The sequence below is a fragment of the Stegodyphus dumicola genome, chromosome 5 (assembly GCF_044657685.1).
Source record: "Stegodyphus dumicola isolate Sdum_Otavi_A_Nest chromosome 5, ASM4465768v1".
NCBI lineage: Eukaryota > Metazoa > Arthropoda > Arachnida > Araneae > Eresidae > Stegodyphus > Stegodyphus dumicola.
The window spans coordinates 15,446,006-15,473,276 of NC_140772.1; the positions used below are offsets into that span (position 1 = coordinate 15,446,006).

The 27,271-nt window shown below is 34.5% G+C and overlaps 1 protein-coding gene across 1 annotated transcript in view; it reads right to left on the bottom strand.

Moving 5' to 3' along the window:
- The window catches only part of LOC118202894 (uncharacterized), a 39,926-nt gene extending 13,024 nt beyond the window's left edge, over positions 1-26,902 (bottom strand). Inside the window, exons 1-5 of the mRNA XM_035375114.2 lie at positions 26,677-26,902; positions 25,047-25,096; positions 16,412-16,516; positions 4,621-4,659; positions 4,418-4,438 (exon numbers count right to left, since the gene is read on the bottom strand). Of these exons, the coding sequence (XP_035231005.1) occupies positions 4,418-4,438; positions 4,621-4,659; positions 16,412-16,516; positions 25,047-25,096; positions 26,677-26,818 (357 nt within the window). The 5' untranslated portion in view covers positions 26,819-26,902. The remainder of the gene's footprint in view (positions 1-4,417; positions 4,439-4,620; positions 4,660-16,411; positions 16,517-25,046; positions 25,097-26,676) is intronic.
- Positions 26,903-27,271: the final 369 nt, after the last annotated feature.

Below are 27,271 nucleotides of genomic sequence, written 5' to 3' on the forward strand. Positions count from 1 at the left end.
TTTTATTTATCCTGTTTGAATCTGTGGGCTTTTAAATATGCTCATCTGTGTTTATTTCAAGTATTATGTTGCAGGTTTATTAATTCTGAGTGGAAGTTCGCAACAGCGGATGCAAAAGGAGCCAGGTCAATTGGCTTTTAGAATGTCTACCATATTGAGCCTCACCGTTATTTACTCAGTTTTGATCCTTTTTGTGAACACTCCCCCCCCCGGGAGACTGATCTGTAGGTATCTTGTTCCTCTTACCCTACCATCACACTGGACCCGGGCACTTTGGACGGGTGTCTACCCTGTGGCATTTGGTTCGCGGAACTGCCAACCGGATGATCCAGGTGTTGGGTTTGGGGGCCTTGTGCAAGCCTCCCATGTGGCCTCTCTGTATAAGGGCGGACGTGGCCCTATATGCTAATTAACTTAATAGTAAAGGGGGGGTGGCCACGTTCTCCGTCACTATCACTATCACTACCCTACCATCAGCCCTTCGAGATGACTTTCGGTTCAACGGTAGTTTCAGCACCTTCACGCAGCAAAGATGTTATACACTTCACACATTTACAAATAAGTATCCATGTCTTGTCAAGGATTCGAACGAGAGCTCAAGGCTATGGCAACAAGTTCCTTTGCTTCAGTGCTAACCGTCCAGTAGTCTGAAGCCCACTGATATTTGAATTATAAAAGCAGACCTTTGGAGACATCAGATTATTTTTGAAATAAGAAGAAGTTAAAAATCAGCGACCCCTTTCTCTGGAATCGAGCCAAGGACCTCTGGAATATGCACTCAGACCACTACACCATGAAAGACCTATTTACGTTTGAAGTAAAGTTATTACTAAAGGTCACCTAATATAACCTTAATAAGGTCTGGAAATTAAACTAAATACATAACAATAACTAGCAAACAAATATTTAGCAGTAAATAAATAAATTCTAGCTGTCCTTATATAATATTATTATAAATTATTTAAATATTTCTTTATCATATCTATGATTTTCAAGGTACTTTTACTTCCCTAAGAAGGCGGGAGAAATACCTTATATACTTCCCCTTTTAAAGTGCGGCTGGGGTTTTAGGGGACCCAGTCGTCAAATCCTGGGTGTGGATAATCATTATCCCCCACCCTTTTAGTTCGGGTTCCACTGTAGAGACATTAGGTATGTTTGGAAGCAAACGTCATGAAAAATAAGCACCGCCTTTGCCGGGAATCGAACCACGGACCTCTGGAATATGCGATCATCATGCAGAACACTACACCACGAAGGCACGCTAAGAAGGTGGGAGAAATACCTTATATACTTCCCCTTTTAAAGGGCGCTGGGGTTTTAGGGGACCCAGTCGTCAAATCCTGGGTGTGGATAATCATTATCCCCCACCCTTTTAGTTCGGGTTCCACTGTAGAGACATTAGGTATGTTTGGAAACAAAAGTCATGAAAAATAAGCACCGCCTTTGCCGGGAATCGAACCACGGACCTCTGGAATATGCGATCATCATGCAGAACACTACACCACGAAGGCACGCTAAGAAGGTGGGAGAAATACCTTATAGATCAATTCGCGATTGGAACCATCTTCTAATTGGCAGCTGCGTAAACTAACCATTTCCATAATTATGGCATGTACGAAGGAATGCAATAAATCCTTATAGCCTCTCCCACTTTAAAGGACGACTGGGGAAAGACACAAAAGCGAGTGGAACGAATGGTAACGAATTATTGTCTCACATATTCTTAGGTTGTGCCAACTGTAGAGGACCATTATGTGTTTGAAGACGCAAAAATTAACAACTATACTGCGAGCTTGAGATTCAACCCTTTTATTTGCTATAACCCTTTATAACCCTTTTATTATCCCATGCCAGATATTCACCGCATGAAAATATGCGCATGGGAATGAGGTAATTTCTCATATCCGTATACCAACTGCATATGGACATTTACAGTATTTCAAGGAATAACATCACAAGAATAGTTAGATTAAGTTCGCTTAATTAATTCAGTTCGCTCTTCGTTTGACAGTTATAATTCGGCTTTTGTTCTCACTCCACCATTCTATTTTTAACCATGTATGACCAAGAATATTATGATATTTAAAACGTCATGTCTATAGGAACGTTACTGTCTATAGGATTTTGGCTGCCCTGCTCCGGGAACTTAATCCCACTACAGGTCTACTCTGCCTTTGGGCACGTCGTGGAGGTTCAACCTCCACTATTACCCTCCAGAAGAGCAGCGCACCACCTGGGGACAGGCCCCAGGCAGCACCGGTCGTCTAATGCTCCTACCAGTCGCTTGGGCGAGCCCGTCGCAGCGGGACATTACCCAGCGACCCCGGGGGAGACACCCGGGTTACTAGAACCACGCCGAGCTAGGACGTGCCTGATTCCGGGGCCGGCCAATAAGTGACCTTTCCCAGAGCCTTCATAACCACCAAGTTCATAAATTTTATACCCCCGTGGCCGAGACTGCCTAGGTACAGATCCTAGCCAGTAGCTTCGCAGAGTTCTCTACGTCGACCCCCGGGGGGTTTTACTGTCTAATGCTTTGAATTAAAGCCATGTAATTGAAAACGTTTGCGACATACACTAAATGTGCAAAACTTAAGCAACAAATTCATTTTTCAACATAAATCATGAAATTGCTGGAAAAGGTTTTTTGCGAACCAATACAATGAAGCGCCAACTCAGTAGAAAAGTAAAGCGTATGCAAATACCAAAACCATTAAGTTAGAGGATATGTCATTGCAAGCAAAACGCAGAGACAGCGCGTAGCGAAAGCCAACTTTAAAAAAGGAAAGAGAGGAGCATTTCCAGGCATTCTTCTGCAAATGAAAATAAGGTTGTACATGCAACATGGCTACAGGAAAACATCAGGATGCCTATATACACGGGTAGAATGATTGGCAAGATTGAGAAGGGGCATAGTTTCACATCTGTTGCCCAAGATTTTGAATTGATAAAAGAGTTATTTCACGAGCTTCCATTTGACAGGTATAGCTGCAAGAAGAGTTGACGGTGATCGAGCAAGATAAACAACGGTGTCTAATGACCGATATATCGCCCCTGTAGGCGAAATGAGATCGAAGCCAGACAGCGGGCAACATTGCTCAACAGTTGCGCACGGCAACCTCATAGCAGCTTCACATTGATCAGGGGCCTACATAAAGGTTACTACCTACGTAATAGCGTACGTAGAACGTACGTACTGACAGCAGTACATCGACGACGTCGTTTATAGAGGGTAGAGAGCACAAAGCCTGAAGTCTCATGAATGGAATCACGTCCTCTTTACCAATAAGATTCATATCAGTCTGATAAACAAAACTCGGTCGGGGCAGCTGATATGGAGAAAGGTAGGGACTCGTTTTCATCCCACTAACATCAGGGAAAGAGACTGTTGGGGCAGTCCTGGTGTGCTTGTATGGGGAGGCATTATGATGAACAGGTAGACGGAGCTCAACATTTTCGACAGAGGTTTGCTGACTGGAGATTGTTACTGAGATGAAATTATCCTCTCACGTACGTCTTTTCTAGGGTGCCGTTGGTTCAGACTTTGCTTTTGTGTATGACAATGCACGGGCTCATTCTGTTGAGGAGCTCCTGGAAAGTAAAGATATCCTTAGAATGGAATGGGCCAGCGCGCTCTGATTTAAATCCTATGGAACGTGTGTGTGACACATTAGGGAGGCACCTGGCAGCACGATACATAAAACACCACAAAACTGAAGCAGATGCTTCTTAAACAATGGGGCCCACCAGCGGCCGAGCGGTAACGTCGCTGAACACTGGTAGTTCGGTTCGAGGTTCGAATCCCGCGAACGGGCTGGTTGCATGGGTGTTTTCGTGGTTTTCTCCATGTGTAACGTGTATACGAGCCAGTTTACCTTAAAAAGTCCTCCACGAATGCATCCCTCCCTTAAGGCAGATAGCCCTCGAATGCTTTGCAGTAATCTAATAAACCAAACCAAACCAAACCAAACCTTAGACAATGGGAACTTTTACTCCAAGAACTGTTAGATAATTTGATGTTGAATATCGCCAGACAGTGCAACACAACCATTACAATTAGGGAAGGTGGTATCCCTTACTAAATCTCTTTGGTTTGTTGTTCTCCCTTGTAACCAGATAGTGTTTTTATCCTTTAACCATAGCACTTCTATGAATAAAGCCGTTTCCTATTCATTTTGTACTGTATGCATCTTATTCATTTTCTTGCTACTAGATTTTTCTCATCCTTTTATCCGTCTCCTACACTGTACCTCTGTAGTATGAATTTCATTGTAATATGTCTTCTGGTTGCTTGTTTGCTGAATTACGGTCAAAATCAGAAAAGTAGCTGAAGTTTTGTTTGTAATTTACGTGATCAATGTAATTTAATATAACATATAAGATAAAAGTAAAGAAAGAAATGTTGTTCACTTACTTCGTACGAATAATCCTCATACTGGAAAAAAAAAAAAAAAAAAAAAAAGGATTAATTAATTAGATAACATTATCATATAAACAAATGTTCGAAGGAAATTTCAGATTTGGTATTTCATTGTTTGAAATTCTAACTAGCTTAATTATAGCTTGATTAGGTTATTGAAATTTGAGTTTGATTAAAGAAGGAGTTTCAAGACTCACCATTAATTTCACCAAGCACTGGCAAACACAATCAGATGCCTGAAATGAAAAAAAAATATATATATATATATATATTGTTCTAAACAAGAATACGAAAAGGATTTTTACAATTTTCGGAATGAATTACAACGCTTAATAACGTTCTACCTTTCATCCAGTCTATCGAACCTTTAAAGTCATTAAATACTAGCAGCTCAATTCAGGGAACAAATATTAGCATTAGCCTGGCTGCATGGGAGGTTTCGTAGATACCCCCATGTGGGCCATTTTTCTTAGTTATTTCACCACAAAGGCATCCCTTTCCATAGGCAAATAAACTTGGAATTACTTTTCTTTAATCAATTGACCTAAACTACCGTGTATCCTCATATCCTAATAAATTTTCTATCTCATTTTGAATGTCACAGAATTCGCACTGGCTAACTATTGTGTAACAAACTTCTCCTTTTTTCCTCCAAATAATATCTCTTTTAGTTACTAAAGTAAGTAATGTAATTAGTTGTTAATACGCAGTGCGTCTACGACGTTTTAGGACTAAATTTTTAACAAATACCAATAAACTCACCGATAATAATTGGCAGCATTTAATACTATGACATTTACACTTGCTTTCCGTAAATATGGAAATGTAGTTAATCTTAGTTCCGTAAATATGGAAATGTACTTAGGAAATGTAGTTAACCGTTTCCTTTGATTCAGTCCTAGATTCGAAATCACATCACGTTTTGATGTAAAGCACAAACAACAGAAATTTACAGCCATAAGAATAAAGGCAATCATCTGCCAAAGTTCGAGGAGGTTCACGAGGGCCACAGAAGACTGCTTCAAAAATTTTAAGCAAAATCATATTGTTGAACGCTTTTGATTGGAAAGGTATAATTTACACGGCATTTTTTCCTAAGAAACACATATGCGAAATTCCATATTTGAAAGAGGGGTAACGTATACATTCCTGGTAAGAATTCAGCGCGTTAGGCTTAAAAACGCTTATCAAGTGAACGGTTTCTTTTACCACATAACTGCATTCTCGTCAAGCTATTTCTAACAAAGAAATGTATCATTGTTCTGAAACACCGCCTGACTGGACAACTGCCTGTTTTCTTAGGTGAAGTTTCACTTCTTAAGTCATAATTTTAACAGCATTGAATAAGACTTAAAAAAGCCGTAACCAGAGATTTAAAGAGTATTTCAAAAAACGAAGTTCTACGAAGAAACTGTGAGAATGTGCAAGCGAGTATAAATTTAAAATCATTCTATACTGAAAGTCCTTTAACCTTCCATTTTTCACGAACTTTGTATTAAAACTTTAATTTCAATGCTTATCCCCTCATCATATTTTTCACGTATTCAATTATTTAAAAAGTATTTCCACACAAAAAGGGCTACTTCTCCGTTCAAAGCAATCATTATAACCTTCTTGTTATTTCCCTTTCCTTCTATTTGTTACGAAACTGAGTTTAATATCCAAAATTCTCTTCTATTAATTATGAAATTGTACCATTAACTAAAAGGTTTCTTCTAATATTATAATATATTGTTGTTCTTGCACTCAAGCTGGGTCTGAATATATTTTTAAAAATAATACATGTTATTAATGTACATATATTGGACAACGAAAACGTTGCCCACCTCCAGCAGTAATATTACAAGATTAACTAGGAAGTGGATAACCTAGAAGTTAGCACAGATGCTGAAAGTGCTCTTTGTTTATTTATGTACACATTTGGACATGTCGCAGCACTCTGTCCGCCACTGATTGCCAGTTCTTATTTTCCTTGAATTCATCTGCAATATGTGGATTTTTGGTTTACAATTTTTGCTTTAAATTATCACAGAGATAAAACATCGCATGTGGAAACGTTGAAAACTGACCATAACCTCTGTAATACTTCTTTGGCGAAATGAAGCAAATCCAATGATGGAACACAGCAATAACTTTTATTTAACACTCAAAAAAATGGCGACATACAAACAAGAAGCGAAAACATATTCTCAAATTTAAAAATAAATTACATTCTTCGTGCGAGAGTCGCACGAGTCTGGTTTCAAATATTGTCATTCACAAATACCTTAATGTTCATCTATTTAAATTATTTAAACTACAATATTTTAATATTATTTAAAGCTGTTACAACCTCTCCCCCAACGGAGAGACTTTTACCGAAGGGAAAAGTTCTGTAAATTTCGAAAGCTTATAAGCTCGGCTTGCTCAATTGCTTTAAAGAGAAAAGATAACTTCTCTCATACGTTTCCAAATTTTCAGGCCGAAAATTTTTAATTTTAAACAAATATTTTTACACCACATTTAAATAGGAAGAAAATGGACAGTATTCAAATTAGTCTTCTTTTTTTTTTCTTGACGGCGCCTAGATCTCTTCCATGGCGGACCAGTTCATCGGCTATAATTCACAGCAAAGCCTTTCCTAAATTCATCTGTGCCTTTCGGATAATATTCATTTGTCATTTGCTTTCGACAATTGTTTTCTTCGTCTATTAGTAGCGGCTTTGATATTAAATCAAAAGCCGAAAGATGATGATAACGCTGCATTGCAAAATGATTCTCAATATTAATTTCTTTATCGTTTTTCAAATTTTCGTGAACATCTTCCACGTTTAATTCTGGTGATTTAACTTCTTCAAATACATCTCTGGATGCTTTATTTTCTTCCTTCATCGGTTCCAAGATCTGCTCTTCAGCTATTTTTGTTTTCCTTTGAGCTCTAGTAGAAACGGCATTAAAATGGTATCACTAAGTTTACATTCAAGTGATAAAATAAGGCAGTTCAGTGTTAACAGGAAGTAATAACCTGATATCACTAATATTATGTTCAGTGATGAACTAATAAAATAAGACAATTCAATACCAACAGGAAGTTACATTCAGTGATGAACTAATAAAAAAAGGCAATTTAATATCAACAGGAAGTAATAATCTGGTATCACTAATATTATGTTCAGTGATGAACTAATAAAATAAAAATACGCACGATTATTCGATCTGGTCGGTGCCTCCAAAATAATTAAGACTGTAATACTTCTTTGGCGAAATGAAGCAACTCCAATGATGGAACACAGCAATAACTTTTATTTAACACTCAAAAAAATGGCGACATACAAACAAGAAGCGAAAACATATTCTCACATTTAAAAATAAATTACATTCTTCGTGCGAGAGTCGCACGAGTCTGGTTTCAAATATTGCCATTCACAAATACCTTAATGTTCATCTATTTAAATTATTTAAACTACAAGATTTTAATATTATTTAAAGCTGTTACACTTCTTGCTCACAGTTTACTATTTCATGAATCCCTACAAGTGAGTCGCGTGAGATGTGGCATATCACCACATTTAATTCGAAAGCAAAGCCATCTGTTCCTGATGCTAGTGTTCTGTAAATTCGTTCAAAGATTCTAGGACATCACTGGTGGTTCTTGAGGTATCAACCGCTAGGAGTTTTGGCCTCTAGCTGGCGTGGTTCTTGAGGCATCAACCGCTAGAAGTTTTGGCCTCTAGTTGGCGTTGTGCTTTGAGGCCTTTGGTCAAAGATTCCAGATTAATCACTGTATGTATATGTAACTGGGATAAAAATGAGCCAACTATTGTTGTTGACATTGCGCACCAAATGCCAGTTTTTTGGGTCGTGAAACATTAGTTCGTGAATTAAGTTGGGATTTTCAATGGGTACCCCATATTTTAGGAATTCATGTGACTACAAAAATAAAAACCAAGATTTATGAACATGAAATGGGTACAAATGTCTATTACTGACCATAGTCAGCAACCACCTATAGTAATATATGGGTTTAGCTTTGTCAGGCTCATTCAGATCCTGCGCACATGTTATTCGGTATGGTTTGAGGTATAGAGGTTTCAGCATTCATTTTGCTCGTGATACACCGAGACAATCTTTGAGTTAATCTTTGAACTCTGCTTGCGATCCATTGCTTAATAAGACGGATGACTTCCAGCGTCCGGACTGATGAACGTCTATATGTCTTCACGACTAAACAGGTTGGATGTCATTTCTAAACCAGATACTGAATATAATATTTCGTTGGTTATTTTGAGCTTAGGTACTTGTCATCAAAGGTTGCTTGCGTTTTCTTAATTGGTCCGCTTCGTACATAACCCCCCACAATTGCTATTCCCTTTTCTAGGTAGAATATTATCCTTCTGAATCGATGTGAAAGAAGGGCTTAGTTGGAAAACAAAAGAGCCGAAACACTCCTGTCGACACCAATAGAATGACGGATCGTTGGCAGACAGACTACAGTGGCATATGGCATCCTTCAAACAGTATGGCTCTAGTACTGAAGGCGAGGTACTTACTCATAGTCCAACCTGTAACATCTGGGTAAAAACTGTGGTTATCTCAAAATTCAATTATAAATTTAAATCTAATAAGATTCATCTCGTCTGATTCTTATCAAACTTAAATCAGTTTCAGTAAATATTCATTAATGTTTAAATAAATATTTATTATAAATATAGCGAACAAATCTAATACCTCGAACTCTAATTTACATCTAAAACAAGACTGACAGGAATATTATGTGTTACTGCTTGTCTTTTATGTGCGCCCAATGCACTTTTACCATTTTTTGCTTTATCATTCAACGAAGTATCTTTCAGAGAGGAATAGTATCTCTTATCAGAAACTGTTATACCTTAGATTACGGACGAAGTTAGACAGTATTCAGAGAGCTTGGGGTTTAGCTTTAACCCGATGTTTTAGAACTGTGCCTACCGAGGCCGTCTTTGTGTTGGCTGGGCTGCCTCCTCTCTCAATTTCATACGAATTTTTTATGAGAAATTTTTATTTAGAACTGGACGAATGGAATTGAAAATGTATGAAGATTATTTAATTACAAAGAATGTTTTTGAAAAAATTAATATTCATTTAATACATCCTTCCAATAGAATTGGTTTTGTTTTTGATAAATGTAATCCAACTGTTGATGTGTTTGATATTTATATTGATATTTATACAGATGGTTCTGGGGTCGGAGGGAGCGTAGGAGCTGCTTTTATTATTTTTTACTATGAAACTGAGGTGGATTATAGAATGTTTAAGTTGAACATATATAATTCAGTTTTCCAGGCAGAAAGTGAAGCGTTCAAACAAGCCTTATTATGGATTAAAAATAACTTGTTTATACCCACGTCTGTTAATATTTACACTGACTGCGTGTCACTTCTCCATGCGCTCTCCCGCCCAGACAATTTCAATCCATTAATTGTCGAAATCAAGAGTCATTTAGAAACTTTGAGTTCATATTTAAATATTAAGCTACATTGGGTTAAAGCCCATATAGGCTTTATTGGTAATGAGAGGGCCGACAGCCTGGCCAAGTGGGCGGGTCTCAAATGTCAGTGCAATGGATATTGAAGTAACAGCTTCGAAGAGAATTGCAATTCGAAGAATGAAAATATATTACGTTAACAAATGGAAAATACAGTGGTTCTCTTCACCTAAAAACAAAGGATTTATGGAACTAATTAAAATCATAAATAAAATGAAATGTATGAACAACATTGATGTTAATCAGGTTTTAACTGGACATGGTAGGTTTCTTTTCTATTTCAGCCGATTTAAACTGCAGGAAAATAAATTATGTAATAGTTGTCAGGTTGATGGTGATGCTAGGCATTTCGTGGTTGATTGTAGTTTAACAGCCCCTATTAGACAGATTTTTAACATTACTGATTTTAATGTAAGTGTCATTAATTTTAAAGTTTTTAAATCATATTCTATTGCTCTAATGAAGCTTATAAATGAAAATAGGGCGCTGGTAGGAATCTTCTGTTAAAATTGAATTTTGTGTTTATATGGATTTTGGATATCTGCAGTGTTTTATGTTGTGAATTTGTGTTTATGGATTTTTTTTGTTTGTTTGTTAGTCTGTAATATTGTGTTAGATGTACTTATTTAGTTTTGATTTAGTATTTTTGTTTGTTGTTTGGGGGTGGCTGGGTTACTGGCTGCCCTCGTTTGTGGAGATACGGGGCCCCTTCTTTAGAGCTATGGGGACACTTGTGTCCAGGTGGGCTGAAGGGAACCTCCAATTCTTACAATTCTTACCTTAATCTTAGTGGCTATTCGGTGATATCTCTTGGATGCCGTTGTGTACTGTCCGCTCAGGCGGCAATTCCAAGCTGAATATTTAAACCTTAATCTTGATCGAGGAGATCTATATTGGTCATAAGGTCTTTACTGAAAAGGGGGAGCGGATCGTCCTCCAATCCAGCCTTAATCATGAGATGGCATGGCCTTTTATGACCATATGACCAACTTGTTTCGTTAGGTGGGTCGTACTGCACCCTTTTCTAGTACATTAATCATGAGCTTTTCCTATTTTTATATTAAACTAGTCTACATATTTCTGGACTGAATTGTAACAATCTAAATAACAGGAAAGACAACGGAAAACCTTGTAGAGTTCCTCACTTTGTAATACTAAGTTACTGTTGGAAGTGAAGAATCTTAAGAAGTAATAAGCGAATAATCGCTTGAGTTCGTTGCGACAGGAAACAACAAGATAGAAGGGTAAAATAACCCTTTATTATTCCAACTAAGGTTTAACAAAACTTCGTCTTGGAGTGTACAATAAAGCCGACATCTGAGTGTACAATAAAACCTTTGAACTTAAGAGACTAAGAATAATACTAAACTAATCTAAAGAGGTATAGCCGAAGCTATCAAAATTCTAACAGAGTTGGCCCCTTAACGTTAATAGACTGCGCAGCTATCAAGGGCCTACAGAACGGCCTAGCGTGGTAATAGCTTACGAGAGAGTAGCCTAAAAAAGCGGACGCGTGCAGCCAGAATACCTGGTATCTCTCCCCCTAAGACCGAAGAACTTCGCGGTTAAATATCGTTCTTCCTGTATTCAGACGTGATTTTAAAACTACGTCCTGGCCGAAAGTAGTAAGTTGAAGTTACGAATCGACAGGAAAGGAACTTTAACTCAAACTTTAACTGTTAATAAAATTAACACAATCCTTACCTTCGCTAGCAAATAATAATTTTACTTCCATTAACTCAATAATTCTTTTACTAAAATAATATGCATAAATAGGATTACAAACATTAAAATGTTTCCTCATATTCTCAGTAATGTTCAATAAAAGTGTTTCAGAGTTCATTCAGCAAGATCCACATTAATTTTAATCTCTTTGAATGCTAATAACAAGAACACTAATTAAAAAATGTATTAACTGTTTTGGTTTCAGACATCTTAAAATTACAGATGTTCAAAATAACTGCCATTGGCGACAGGAATTTTCGACAGGAAAGGAACTTTAACTCAAACTTTAACTGTTAATAAAATTAACATAATCCTTACCTTCGCTAGCAAATAATAATTTTACTTCCATTAAATCAATAATTCTTTTACTAAAATAATATGCATAAATAGGATTACAAACATTAAAATATTTTCTCATATTCTCAGTAATGTTCAATAAAAGTGTTTCAGAGTTCATTCAGCAAGATCCAAATTAATTTTAATCTCTTTGAATGCTAATAACAAGAACACTAATTAAAAAATGTATTAACTGTTTTGGTTTCAGACATCTTAAAATTACAGATGTTCAAAATATCTGCCATTGGCAGTAATACATCATCGGTTGGAATTTAACATAGCAGAGGATATGAATTAACAAAAGCGGTTATGAATTCAGAAGGAGGTGATGAACAGGTTATCTCACTCGTAATACCTCTGGACTTCCAGTGCCCGTTTGCTATGTGTCCATTTGCTTGTCCACACTTTGAAGTCTGTAACACTGTCCCTGCACTTCTTCAGTCGTTCGGTTGTTGTTGCATCATCCTTTCTTCAGATCACACATCTTCTTCCTCCTCAACCTTGCACGTATTCTCGTTAACTGATACACATGATTGAGGCCAAGTATCAAACTGCGTCCTTTTTCCTCTTTAGACATCGTGCACATGCTCAGTTTAGTTTTCTAATAACGTTTTAAATGTAGCTCATGCAACTTGAAAGGAAACAACTACTCACCTCAGCTATTTTAAATTCTCTAATGCCTGCCTCTTACAGGACTGTGACAAAACTAAAAAATAATAGAATTACTAAATGCGCTGACGTATGCTCAATATAGACATTGTTTTTAAATGAAAAATATCCAATCTCGTTTAATAGTTTCTCCGTTATCTACATTCAGGAAGTTTAAATATTATTTTATAACACTAAATGAATTCAGCAACTGATAATGGAAGATTTCTACCGAATATCAGGGTATTTGTTTAATCACTAATGATTATTCCTCCTTATGTCATTGCCACTGTAGTCTATGATTGCCTCTTTGATACCTCAGCAAGTTTATTGATACACCTGTTGAAATGATCGGCTGACCTTCCCGCACTGCGACATACTTTGCAAGGATAAGGGATAAGGATAAGAAACGGGGGACGTGGGCACTATGCCTCTACAGATTTCACAACTTCAGTACTGAAAAATCACGTGTTTGCTTCTACACTTTGCGCATGCTTCTTCGAGGACAAGGCCATCGAAGTTAAGCTTTGCTGACATTATATTTTCCATCAGTCAAATACATGGTCCTTCTAACATAGTATGCAGTATCTAACTTTACCTCTTTTACTTCCTTGTACGAAGTAAAAAGGAAGTATTGTAATCGCGAAAAGCTTCAGGCAGCATATTTCAACGAAAATATCCACTTTGACCGCTTTCGAATGCAATTTAACGATGTTTTTGCGTGATATCTGTACGTAAGTACAAAATAAAAGACTCTTTTCCTCCAAAAAAACTAAAAAACTGCTTTAAAATGAATTCTGAAGAGAATTTTTCGTGGCGTCTGTACGAACGTATGTACGTACGTGCGTACGTACGTATCTCGCATAACTCAAAAAAGAGTAGCCTCAGAACGGTGAAATTTTGTATATAGGACTGCTATAACATATAGATGTGCACCTCGTATTTTGGTTTCAATCGGCCGCGCCAAACGTATATAAATATATTTATTATTTGAATTATGTTGTTTTTGTCTTCCGGTTAAGGGTTTTATGCCTTTAGTAAATCTGTATGCAATATTTTTAGAATTATCAACAATTTTAAAATTGTTTAAGTGCCGCTAAGCCTAATTTGATGGCGGCCATTTATGTTTACATTTGAAACAGGAGACTAGTGGATTTGTTGCCAATCTAGAGAAACTTAGCTTCGCAACAACAAAGATAACGCATTCATTTATTATTGCGAATTAAATCATGCTTAATTCTTTCTGGAATTTTTTCGAGGAAACAAGCGTTTAAGATTTACATCGTAATTTTTAATACATATATTTCGTGTTTTTATGTATTTTTGCCTTGTCGCGAAGTGAGAACTGAATTAATAATTGAATGAGAAATACTCAATCGTCTTTGAAAAACTGTTTCTTTTTTGTTGCTTTGCTTAATTTCTTTTATACATAGTTCTAGCTTTATTATAGTATTTGAATAGAACACGTGGCAACGATTAGATAATTCTTTAAATGATATACATTTTGTGCATTCTGGGTTATAATACGAACGGAATATAATACTGTTAAGTAAACCTAGCGCCAGAGTGTCGCTATGGTAAACAAAGTGAATTTTAAAGAATGCATTTATTCTATTGTGGTTTATGCACTGTCGGCGAAGTAGGTTTAATTCAATCTAATAAGTTTAAATAAAATGCAAGAAAAAAATGCGTATGATTTAATATTCCTGTTCAAGGAAGTCATGTGGTGTACACATCAGATTTTTTATATTAGAAGATGATGTATTAAATATTCATAGCATAAAACTCAGTTGGACACGGTTATTTAATTCATTATCTTGCATTCACAAAGCATGTGATTATCTCTCAGCCTTGATGCAATGGACAATGTCCTACCTAACATTCGTAATATCCTGAAAAATCGCATTTTAAGGCTGTTGGCTTCAAATGGTTGTGAATTTTCAAACAACTGATGTATTCTCGGGTAACTTATCTCTAGATGTAGTGATATTCAGCAGCTTTCATTTATTTCTCCGAACTTCGCATCAACACATTTTATTTTTTGATGGGAATATTTAAAACTCAACTTTTTATTTATACCCTAATGGACAACAACAGCCTTAAAAATGCAATTTATCAGGAAATTGAGAATATTTAGCAAGAACGTTTACACTGCTTCATGGCAAATGTACATGACAGATGACAGCAGTTCCTTAATTGTTATGGTAAACACCTGAAACATGTTGTTGAGCTTAAGAGGTCAGATCTGTTTTTAGACAAAAAATTTGGAATTATCTAATGATGTTCTATTATATTTTTGCTGAGTACAATAAATATGTTATCCTACTTTATAAATGAGTAATATTAATAGCTGTATGTTGTACTTCAAGTTGGAGGACATTATTTGTTCTGCAAACGCTTGTTGTGTCATTTAATTTCTATAAGCATATTTAAGATCATTTTGACTTTTCCTTTTGTAAAATATTAAACATCAGGAAGTGTTTTCTGCTTCCATATTTACTAATTATGGTGCTACTTTGGTAGACGGTTGCACGGATTTTGGCGATTTGTTGGCGATTTTTCTTTTGGCGAGTAATACAACTTATGGTAAACCCATTGATGGATAAGTTATTTATGGTAACCGATACTTTGTTGTCATTTTATTTAAAAAATAATGTGTTTTAATGTGCATAAATTCCGTGTTTTAAATATTATTTATGGCTTCTAAATATCAAAAATCAATTTAATTTTGCATTTTTATTTGAAATAAAAATTTTATTGTTTATCATATTTTATGAAATTTTATGTTGTGGATGATGTCACCAATGACGTCACCTTACTTTAAAAGTAATTGGTTTTTATATGTATAAATTTAATCTAATGTTTTAAACATTATTCATGGCTGTTAAATATTAAAATACAATTTAATTTTGCATTTTTTTAAAAAATAATTTTATTATGTATGAATTTTTAAATAATTTTAATTCTAGGCGTGATGTAATAAGCTCTCTGATTGGTTATAGAATATTTGTGCATTAACGAGCTGTAATCAGCTCCCTGATTGGTTATTGAAAATTTGTGCATTTCCGCGCCGTTTTAAAATTTAATTCATATCTTCGAATTCCTTGAAAGATGTCTTCAAAGGTGTTATTTAAATTATGATTCCGATTTTTTTGTGGTAGTTGTCAATAAGCAATAGGTTAAATGACTAAAAAAATGTAAGTACATATTTTTCCTTTATTTTATAATTGCATACTTCAATTTTTGGTTGAAAAAATTAATACACTATTTTCAAAAATTGCTGAGATAATTATTGTCCATATGTTTTAATGTTAATTATATTCTATATAACGTATTTTAAAGTATTTGAATTTAATAATATTCTAATTCTTTTAAATGTTGGTATGATGGTTTTTAATTCGATATTCAATTTCAGTAATATTTTAATCTAATTAAACGTTGGCACAATGTTTTTATAGCGGTGTTTTTATTCTCTTTGCTATATGAAAGTAATAGTAACCTTACTTTAGTATTTTATACTCATAGTAAATGTATTTATTTACCCTTGCTGCCATCTTAAAAACCGACATTTTCAACAAAATATTAATCCATTACTTTTAACGATATTTATTTTTTTAAAGTTTCGAATACTTTACTATGCGCAAAAACAGCGTTTTTCAAGATGGCTGACGTTTGTAAAAATCGCGCCAACACAAATCGCCAAAATCCGTGCAACCGTCTACCAAAGTAGCACCCTAATTATTTTAAATTTGCGAAATATATCTTAAAATACTTACCTTCTCTTGCAGTTCTTCAGACGAGCAAAGCTGAGTAACTGTGTTTCTGGTATCTATAGGATCTAATTGAAGCTCTTTGTAGCATTTGTCAAGAGATCTCGTAATCTGTAATTTTAAAGCAATTATGTAAATAAATTTCATTTAATTCTTTATCAGATAACATGCAGATTTAGTATTTAGAAGCTATAAATTGTGGCACATTAACCTTTAACTGCTGTGAGCGGTCTATCCGACCGCAGGACATTTTCCATTAAGTGCTTCCACCTCTTAGAATAATTAATGTGTATTGCGATTCTTAGTACCTTCCTAAAACAGTTGTCCAAGGTCATATACCAAGTTGCGTTTGGCTAGCTCTATTTATTCTTTTATTTTTTTTAAATCCCCCCCCTCAGCGGTCTGTGGGACCGATCACAGCAGATACGATTCAAATTTCGGCCGATAAAGTTCACTTTTCGTTATTGTTACATATTTCGCTTTTTTATAAATATTCTTGAAATTGCTTCAAATGCGTGCAGGAAACGTTCTATATATCTTACCCAAGAACAATTTTAATAAATAGTTCGAAATTGGTCTAATTTAGAGTTTTCTGATGAAAGTTCCCATGATGAAATTATAGAGAGCGACCACGACACAAATTTAGAAATATCTGCCGATGAAAAGGAAACTCCGTGTTCTCCTTCTGCAAGAGATTTTTTTATTGGAAAAAATTAATTCAAATAGTCTATTCAAGTGCCCAACAAGGGTATTCGAACTCGTAGTCACAATATTATTCTTCGTTCAATCTATACAACTGCTCGTAGAACCCGATGTTGGACTATGACAATATTCTTCAGAAACTGGGATTATATGTGCAATAAATGCATTCGTATTATTTCAATCTTATCCCATTGGCTTCGAAAAGGAAACAAAAGATTTCATTAGCAATTCAGTCGGTGCAACCTCATTTAAAACGGAGGATAACTTCATCATTTTTATCTGAAGAACTGAAACTTACGATAAGAAGAGTTTCCGGAATAAATGATGATGAAGGAAACATTGCGATCAAAGACAATAAATTAGATAGAAAAAGAAAGTGCTATATTTGTCCATCGAGCAAAAAAAAAAAAAAAAAAAAAAAGGAAAACAGCTTACAAATGTAAAGAATGCAAAGAACCAGTGTGTCTAGGGAAAGTATGTATAAAATGCAGCTCGAATTATAATTTTTAAAATAAAAATTAATTTTCTATATTCTTATTAAAGCATTCTTATCGAAAAATTTTAATGTAAAATAAAAAAGTTCAATTTTAAAATTTACTTCTTCCATCCAGATACGTTAGCTAAGGAATTATTATCATAGTATATATATTTTATTCTAATGAACTGATTTAAGTATAAAAATTGCTTTATATCTTCGTGAAAAAGTTAAATATATGAAATTAAATAACATTTACTCAAATAAGAAAAGTAAAATAATATCTTATTTTGTTTATAGCAGAAGCGGTCTGAGAGACCGCTCACAGTAGTTATGCGACAATTTAAGTCACAGTAGTTAAAGGTTAATAAAGGTAAATATATTGCTTGCAAAATTTCAGGGCATGTAAAACAACTGACTTCAAATAGATATACAAACATTTAAACAGTAGCTTATCAATGGTCATTGCCATAACTGGTGTCCTAGTTACACCTCGAATCGCCAGGATTAGAGGAGATGTGAGCGCCTACTGGATGATCACTCTATCATCCCGTTCTTTCGACGCTTGTAGTCGACCACTACCATTTTGACGCTTTGTGTGGCCATGTTTTACCCATTCCTACCAACATCGTCAAACGGCAGCATCACTCAGACCCCCAAGTACCAAACGATCTTTAATTTGACCACCATGTTCCCTTTAGTCCAACCGCATGTCCTCTCTCAAATAGTGACATCCGCTCATACTGTTCGCAAACCCATCTGCGAGGCACTGGTACAGTCCACGTTAGTTGATGGAACCAGATTCTATGGAAGTTATGTCCTAGCATTGGAATTTTCTCTGTTTCTTATAGTATCCGGATGCTCCTACAATGCGCTGCTACCAAGCTAGTCAGTTATTGGACGCCAAAACTTAATCATTTGCATAATGTATCGTAAGGTGCAGGCATACGCAGTTTCGTGCCTTTCTCATGACTTCTTCCTGGGGCGTCGTTTTTACTTCCTTGTACGAAGTAAAAAGGAAGTATTGTAATCGCGAAAAGTTTCAGGCAGCGTATTTCAACGAAAATATCCCATTTTGACCTCTTTCGAATGCAATTTAACGATGTATTTCCGTGATATATGTATGTAAGGACAGAATAAAACATTTTTTTCCTCCAAAAAAAATTATAAAACTGCTTTAAAATTAATTCTGAAGATAATTTTTCGTGGCGTCTGTACGAACGTATGTACGTACGTACGTATCTCGCATAAGTGAAAAACGAGTAGCCTCAGAACGTTGAAATTTTGTATATAAGACTGCTATAACATGTAGATGTGCACCTCGTATTTTGGTTGCAATCGGCCGCACCAAACGTATATAAATATATTTATATATATATCCACTCTGTTATCCGGCTCAGTTATCTCAGTTTCTTTACTCTTATATGTTTGCAAATTGTACATTTTTTCCTTTAAAAATGATTGAATTATGTTTTTTTTTTATCTTCCGGTTAAGGTTTTTATGCCTTTAGTAAATCTTTACGCAATATTTTTAGAATTATCAACAATTTTAAAATTATTTAAGTGTCGCTAAGCCTAATTTCATGGCGACCATTGATCTTGTTTACATTTAAAACAGCTGAGTAGCGGATTTGTTGCCAAGCTAGAGAAACTTAGCTTCGCAACAACAAAGATAACGCCTTCATTTATTATTTAAATCATGCTTAATCCTTTCTGGAATTTTTTCGAGGAAATAAGCGTTTAAGATTTACTTCGTAATTTTTAATACAGATATTTTGAGTTTTTATGTGTTTTTGCCTTGTCGCGAAGTGAGAACTGAATTAATTGAATGAGAAATACTCAATCGTCTGTGAAAAACTGTTTCTTTTTTGTTTTGTTTGCTTAATTTCTTTTATACATAGTTCGAGCTATAGTATTTGAATAGAACATGTGGCAACGATTAGATAATTCTTTAAATGATATAAATTTTGTGCATTCTGATTTATAATATGAACGAAATATAATACTGTTAAGTAAACCTAGCGCCAGAGTGTCGCTATGGTAAACAAAGTGAATTTTAAAGAATGCATTTATTCTATTGTTGCTTATGCGCTGTCGGCGAAGAAGTATAATTCAATCTAATATGTTTAAATGAAATGCAAAAAAAAAAAAAAAAAAATGCGTATAATTTAATATTCTGTACAAGGAAGTCATGTGGTGTACACATCAGATTTCTTTATTTTCAGAGTGCATATATAACTTTACTTATTTGTACTTAAAGCTGCCAGAAAATAAACCGAGTAACCAAAATTTAGCCATTTTCGGAAGGGGAGAAATGAAGAAAGCACTGAAAACATCCAACCATTAATAAATATAGTCGAAAATCCGATGACTATATTTCTGCCAAAACTTTGTTCATTCCGACAGTTCTTGAGGTCGAACATCATATTCACTTTTTTCGCCTTACATTACTCACCAGGATTTGTTCAGTACAACATTTATCTTTTTCCGCGGACAAAGAAATTTCTCAAAATGATGCATGAGGTGCAAGAACGTACGCTGCGTGTCTTGAAAAATACTTCAAATTAAGAGTTTTAAAACTATTTTCCAGCAGTGAACAAAAATTTGACATAAGCATATCGATACTGATGAAGAACACTTTGACTTAAAGATATGCAAATGGAAAGTTCAGTACAGCTGATTGAAAATAATTGTGGCTATTTTTGGTTAAAAGTTATACGCTCATAATATCAGAGTTATCAGAATTAGCAAATATAATTAATCGTCAAATAATTAGTGTGAGATTCTCTGCTGTCATTTCACGAGGAGATTACGCAACGATAACAATTTACACTCGCTTCACATCTCCACGTTTGTTAATCATTTACTGAGTTATAATGCACTGCCTGAATACAATCTTGTAATGTTTGAGAAAACTGAATCAGAATATTAACGTTCCACCGTCCATCCACGCCGCCCACCCCATTTCCGAAACGGAAAGTGGAATTACTTGAATTGGGAATCTGTGAAGCAGATAATTCAATCACAGGGACTTTGAAACGCAATTAAAATAAATCCCAAACTGTATAGAAGGACGGAAATAATTCAAAAATGCAGAAATTCAAACTGAAAGCTTCCTAATTTAATTGATACGAAAGCGCAGATGTAGGGCATTTTCATATTGAAGAAAAAAAAGGACTAATGTATGCTCAACATAATACAGCATTTTTTTCTTGCAATAATTTGAAACCCTCATTGTCTCACGGTGAAAGTAGTTTCTTAATAGGATAAGATTTTTATTTCTTAGTAAATACAGGTTAATTGGTAGTATATAGAAATACAGACTGTTTTTGAAACTCGCTTAGATGGTAATTGGTTTAACAGATTCAGCAATTCGTGCTTGAATAAGTAAAGGTCAAATTTCAGATGCTGAACGAAATAATCTGAGTTTCATTTACATAATTTAATATATTGAGTTTTCTCTGTCTTCAATGTAAAATCGAAGCGTGATGTTTCTGCTTTTATTTATGTAAGCTAATATACTCCTCGTAATTATAAGTGCTGTACCTGGTCAAAAAATGAAAGAATACACAGTCGACATGGCAGCTCAAAAACCACTTTCGATCCTATGCTAATGTCGATTCTATGCAGCTATCATGAAAATATATTTATTGGTATATTTCCTTCTTAATTATGCACCGTTGCTAATCAATAAGTGCATAATATTTATAAGGGGACAATTTTTATCTCTGCTCTGGATGCCGATCCTATTCACAGGCGATTATACAGGGGGCTCCATCAAGACCGCCGAAACCCTGCACAGCCAGATTCTTCGCTTGGAATCCATTGAAAATGGCGAAAGAAGTGGGACTGTAAGACATACAGTTTTTGAGATAAATGCAAAAGAAAATTGTAATGTCATATCTGATGCAAGGAAGAAAAAAACTTTATCGAAATATGTACATCAGGTATTTGCATATATTCATGCAACAAAATGCTCAAAATGTCCACCATGCATATCCAGGCATGCATGTGCGCCGTGGAATAGCTGACTGCACACGTTGCAGCAGTGTGTTGTCTACCAAAGTATATGCAACATGAAGATGAGCATTTAAGTCACTTTCTGTAGTAACTATATCTCGATGGGAAAGCTCCTTCAGATGGCTTCATAGGAAGAAATCAAAAGGTCAAATCTGGTGATAGCGACAGCCATAAAACCTAACACCCACACCCAATCCAGTGGCACTATAACCAGCCAATTAAGAACAGAATACGTTATCACCCTACGAAGATTACTGGCAGCACTAGATGAAGCCCTTTAAATACGACTCAAACGACAGCTTGACGTCATTCTACGACACGCTTATGCATGCCTCGACATGCGAGATGCCCATTTTGAACATCATCCTATGTAAACTTATGCAAATACCAAGGTTCGTGTTTCTAAAATTTTCCAAAGTTCGTGTTAAAAGTTTTTTTCCCAATTGCATTGAATATGACGTCATAATTTTCCTTCGCATTTATCTGGAAAACAATGGGGTCGTACCAGTGCAGTTCTGTAGGTACTTCCTTGTCTTCCAAGCGAGAGTTAGGGCGGTCTTGATGGGACACTCTGCACACAGTGTGTAATGTCCTTAATGCTAAGACTTTATGACTTTTATGATCAATCTGATGACGGATCTTATGAATATTTGATCGAATTTCCTGGACTTTATGAATTCAGTCATTACATTCTGCTTATTTTTATCATTCAATTTCTTGAAAAATCTCGGAAAACAAAATTGTAGTAAAAGAAATTTTGTTTTCTAATTTTCTGTACCACTTGGTTTTTGATTTGTACCTTCCTGTTAGATAATTAAACACTCTTGGTTAATATTAATTCTATATATGTGATTTCTTTGTCAATTAATTAATTAATTAATTTCGTATAACGCACTGCATTAATGGTATTTATTAAAAAACGTTCTTAAATGTTTTATCTTTATGTCCATGTGAGAAAAGAAGAATATGTAAATATAAATTATAATTTAAATTAGCAATAGCCCCTTAATTCCTCTTTTTAATTTGGGTATTTTCCCTCTCTATTCTAAAAATAGCAATAAAATTTTCTAAACTGCGCCGCTGAAAACCTATCCTGCAATGTCATCTGGATTACGCAGAGCTCTTCGCTAATCACCGTTCAAAACTTAAACCAAAGATTCCAAACTTTGTATATAGGTCTTGGTGAAATGCACATTCACTTTCCTACCATCTGTCGCTTGCCTTTGTTTCGACATGTAATAAGTGCATATAAATTTGTGGGATTTTGTCTCACCTATAATGAGGTGAAAAGAAGAATATGTGTCATATGAAATTATTAATCAAGAAATAAAAGTTAACGTGAAGATTATCCATCCTTTGTTTCCGTCCATCTACTATATAGTATTTGTGCGAGTTATGTGTCCCTACAACATAGTGGCCGTGCTAGGAAATAGTTGGTACTTATTATCTGCAAAATTGTTACACGCACACACACACATATATATATATATTTGTAATAATAAAATTCCATAGTCAAGAATACACTTAAAATTCTAACTGTATGTTCTTTTCATTTTTAATGGCGACGGTCTCTTATTTGAAAGTACGTGAAATTAAATCCTCAGCCCCGTAGTCAAGTTGCTTTTTCCGCCTTTTCTACACGTACAGTTATAGAATGTTCTGGAGATATTTAAAGCTAATTGGAATGGCTGACGTCATTTCTTGGAAGCTCCGCCTTTCCAGAGGCTATAAAAGGACTCGCAAAGGAATATCGGGGTCTTTTCTTTAATGTAACGATGCAGTAAACTTCGTACAAAAAGTTATTAGTAATTCTTTTTTATTTACTCCGGAAATATGATTTTTGTAACTGCTATTTCTCCTGACCAATAATAAATGGATCCTGTTTTTAAACTTATCGTCAGATATAGTATATAAAGTAAGAAATTTAGAGCCAATTTTTCAGAAACACCAAACATTGAAATTCATAAATAATAAATTTCGAATAATCGTATAAATGCAAAAAAGAATTTAAAACATGTTAAAAACCTTAACACTTCAAAAAATAATACCGCAATTATTAAAAAATCAATGAAATTTAAAGAAAAAGAACATAATAGAAGAGGAATTCAATCGACTTCAATGCCACTTCGTCAGGAGAAGGAACACTGAAATCAATTTAAATCTCTCTTCCACAAAACTCCTTGCTTTTCTGTATCCAGAATTAGCCATTGAAACCATTTCAATGCATATATATATATGCATTTCAAAGTTAATGATTTTAAATTGTGTATTGGAGTCTGCTGACAAATTTAAAACATGCTATATATTGTAATAATAAATTCTATTAATGGTGATGTGGGACGAGACCTTTTAACGACTGGCAAACATGCGTCCACGTTCGTCATTAACTGATATGAATTGTGTAGATCCGATACTATTCGTTGGGTCAGTATCGATACGTCATGTCGATACTGACCCAACGAACTGTCTTGGTCGCCTGCCTCTGAGAACTGTCTGCATTAATCTTCTTGGTAGTGGTTTTACTTAAGAAGAGAAATGAAATATTTGCAAAGTTCTCTTACATATTTAAATACAAACTAAATAAAATTTTTAAAAAAATCTGAAAGCTTTCAGATTTTACATTACGCCCAAAGGGGAGTTTTTTTAAACTTTTGTGTGTTACTTATTAAATATAAGTAAAGGTACTCTTCGCACTTAAACCATAAAATTTAATTCAACAGAAATATAGCGAAATATTATTAAAATAAGCTTACTTTTAGAATTTCCGATACACAGTCTCGCGCGCTAAATATTAAAATGTTTTTTTTTTTTCCTCTCGTACAGTGTTGCCATTGTTCGCTTTGAAATTGTTGAGTTTGTTAATCAAAAATTCGTTAAAGTTTTACAAAATATGAAACAAACAATAAAACAAATTCCTGATTCAAATTTGAGATTCTAGATACCCATATTGAGGTGGAAACATGCGTTATTCAAAATTTGATGGCTCCAGGTACCGTTGTTTTATCACAATGCGAGAAACATACACACATTTATGCAGATTCTTCATTATTTTCCTTAAATATAATGCAGGGCTCTAATATTTGCTGGCAACAATTTGAAAAGCGCACCTACATCTATCTTGAACCAACGCGAAATGCCAAAACGAAATTAATAGTCCTTCTGGACAAACTGCTCCTTTGGACTAATACTAAAATTTTGTTCTTCAGTGAGTTTTAATGTAATTATTAAACCTTCCAAATCGCAATTTATCTTATATTATCTTCGATTAAATTTTCAAGTATATACTTTTTGTAATTCCACAATATTCAACATAAATTTATATTTTTTCATTGTAATTCCATTATCTGATTTTCCTCATAACTTCAAAGCCAGGTCACCAAATATTACTCTCGAATTTATATCTCATTCTATCTATAGAAGATAACTGGAAGAAGAAATACTTACCCTAGTTGGAGCTTCAAGTCGCATACAATATGCTGCTAAGTCCTGCTGTTCTGAAAGAAAACGAAACTGCTTCAAATTTCGAAACAAATATATTGTTCCTTTTACAATAACACCTCCTTTTATTAAAAATAAAATTCTAAGGCACATTAGTCCTAAGTAATAACACAGGTCAGACAAATATAAGCATTCTGACACCAGGACCTTTTATAGACTTTACCATAAATAATAACACAAGTTCACTAGCAGTAATTACAAATACATTTATCATCCAGAAAACTGCAATGAATTCCCTGTTAAATGGTTGCAAATATACCGGTACTTCCTAAAAAATATTTTTAAGTTACTACGGAATGATAGAAACACTACTAAAACAAATCATCAGCGTAAAACAAAACTGACCACTAAATTATATGTAAATAAAAATACAAATGCAAGCGATAACAGAAGTGAAAGCAAATGATATCTGCCTGATGATTTCTACTGTTAAAAAAAAAGAATATTCTAACCGACCTTTTTATGCAAGCTTGAATTCAATGACATTGTTCAAATTCTCCTGTAAATATTGTTATTTAATATCATTTATGTAACTTATTTTCTTCCTGTTTGGTAACATTTATTCTTAAGTTATTTACAGTGCGATATTTTTGTTTGGAATATTGATTTAATTTGCGTAACCAAATATAGATTTAATTTGCGTAACCAAATATTATTTCTTTGTATTGAATAACTTGAAAATACATGTAAATTATTAACAGCAATTGTCTGTTAATTATATAAATACGAATAATTTTTATTTCGCCCTTTTTCTTCTTTCGTTACCGTCTTTGACTTAACCAGAAATATAAAAGTCTTGAGAAAAATGCTTTGCAAAAGCAAGAGAAGCGGATTCTAATTCTGAAACAGCAACAGATAAATTCTTTATGTATTTTTATGGCATTTCACAGAGTTTCTAGTTTAAACTCCAAAAGGAATTTTGCTACTAAGCAAAGTTCAAGCAAAGGTAGCCAACATCTTGCCATAAAACATACTTCCCGTTTCAGATTTCTAAATCATTTCCGCTGATTTAAGTTGTTCCAAAAAATTAGTTTGTATGTACAATTTTTTTTTATTATTTATTTATTTATTTATTTATTTTTTTTTTTTTTTTTTTTTTTTTTTTTTTTGGCAAATGCGAATATATGCAAGGGATCGACTCCCAATTAATCAGGTCTTTCCAAAATAAAGCTAAGTCTGCTAATAACGGAGCAATGCAAGAATTTACTCAAACTCGCGTAAAAGAGTGGTTAGAACATTTGTGGAATAAACAAGAACAAGAACATATGGAATATGGGAGAACATATGAAAGAACATTAGAGGGAAGAACATATAGAATTCTTCCCTCTGAGCAATGTCATATGTTATCACCGCTGTTTTTCCAAACACGCATTTCATTCTTCTATTTTTCAAAGACAGTTTTGTTTTACGCTGATGATTTTCTACCGTAATTTCTTCACCATTCCGCAATAAGCACCTATAGAAAGGACCCTATTGATCCGAAACCTGGTTAATCTGTCCCAGTTTATCAAGATCTGTTTGCCTAAGAACGTTGTCAATGCCTTAATATTTCAAAATAAAGAAAAATTTAACTTACTGCATATATGGTTCTTGAAGAATTTTTTCGCGAAGGACACACACATTTCAAACTCATTTTCGTCTTTTGCCGCTGTGGTTGCCAGCAACACAAAAGCAAACAAAACTGTACGCATATTATTTGGTAACTTTTGCACTGACATAGGTAAAGTGAAGAACTAGTTAAATTCTAGAGGTTTTAATACATACGGACCAAAAACGGGAGTCTCCGTCACAAAGCATTCCATTGTATAAATGAGGATGTGGCAACCGTAATTTTGCCTTTCAAATCTCCACCATTATTATAAACAAGTTTCAGAGTTTGTTCAGGTTTGGAGGAAAAGAAATGAATTTAACCTTGTCATGACTGTACAAAGATCTTTTGAAAAATGATATGGGAAAACAGTTTTTTTACCATTCATTTTTCAGGAAATTATTTCATTTATTACAGTGCTGTAACTAACGACCACGAACTGAAATATTAAAATGTGAAACGTGCATTATTTTGCTCATTCAGAGAAAATCTAGGAATTCCGGTTTTTTTCCCCTGTTATACAAACAGTACGCTCAAAATAAGTTTCACTAGAACGATATATGTGCCGAATTTATAATTTATA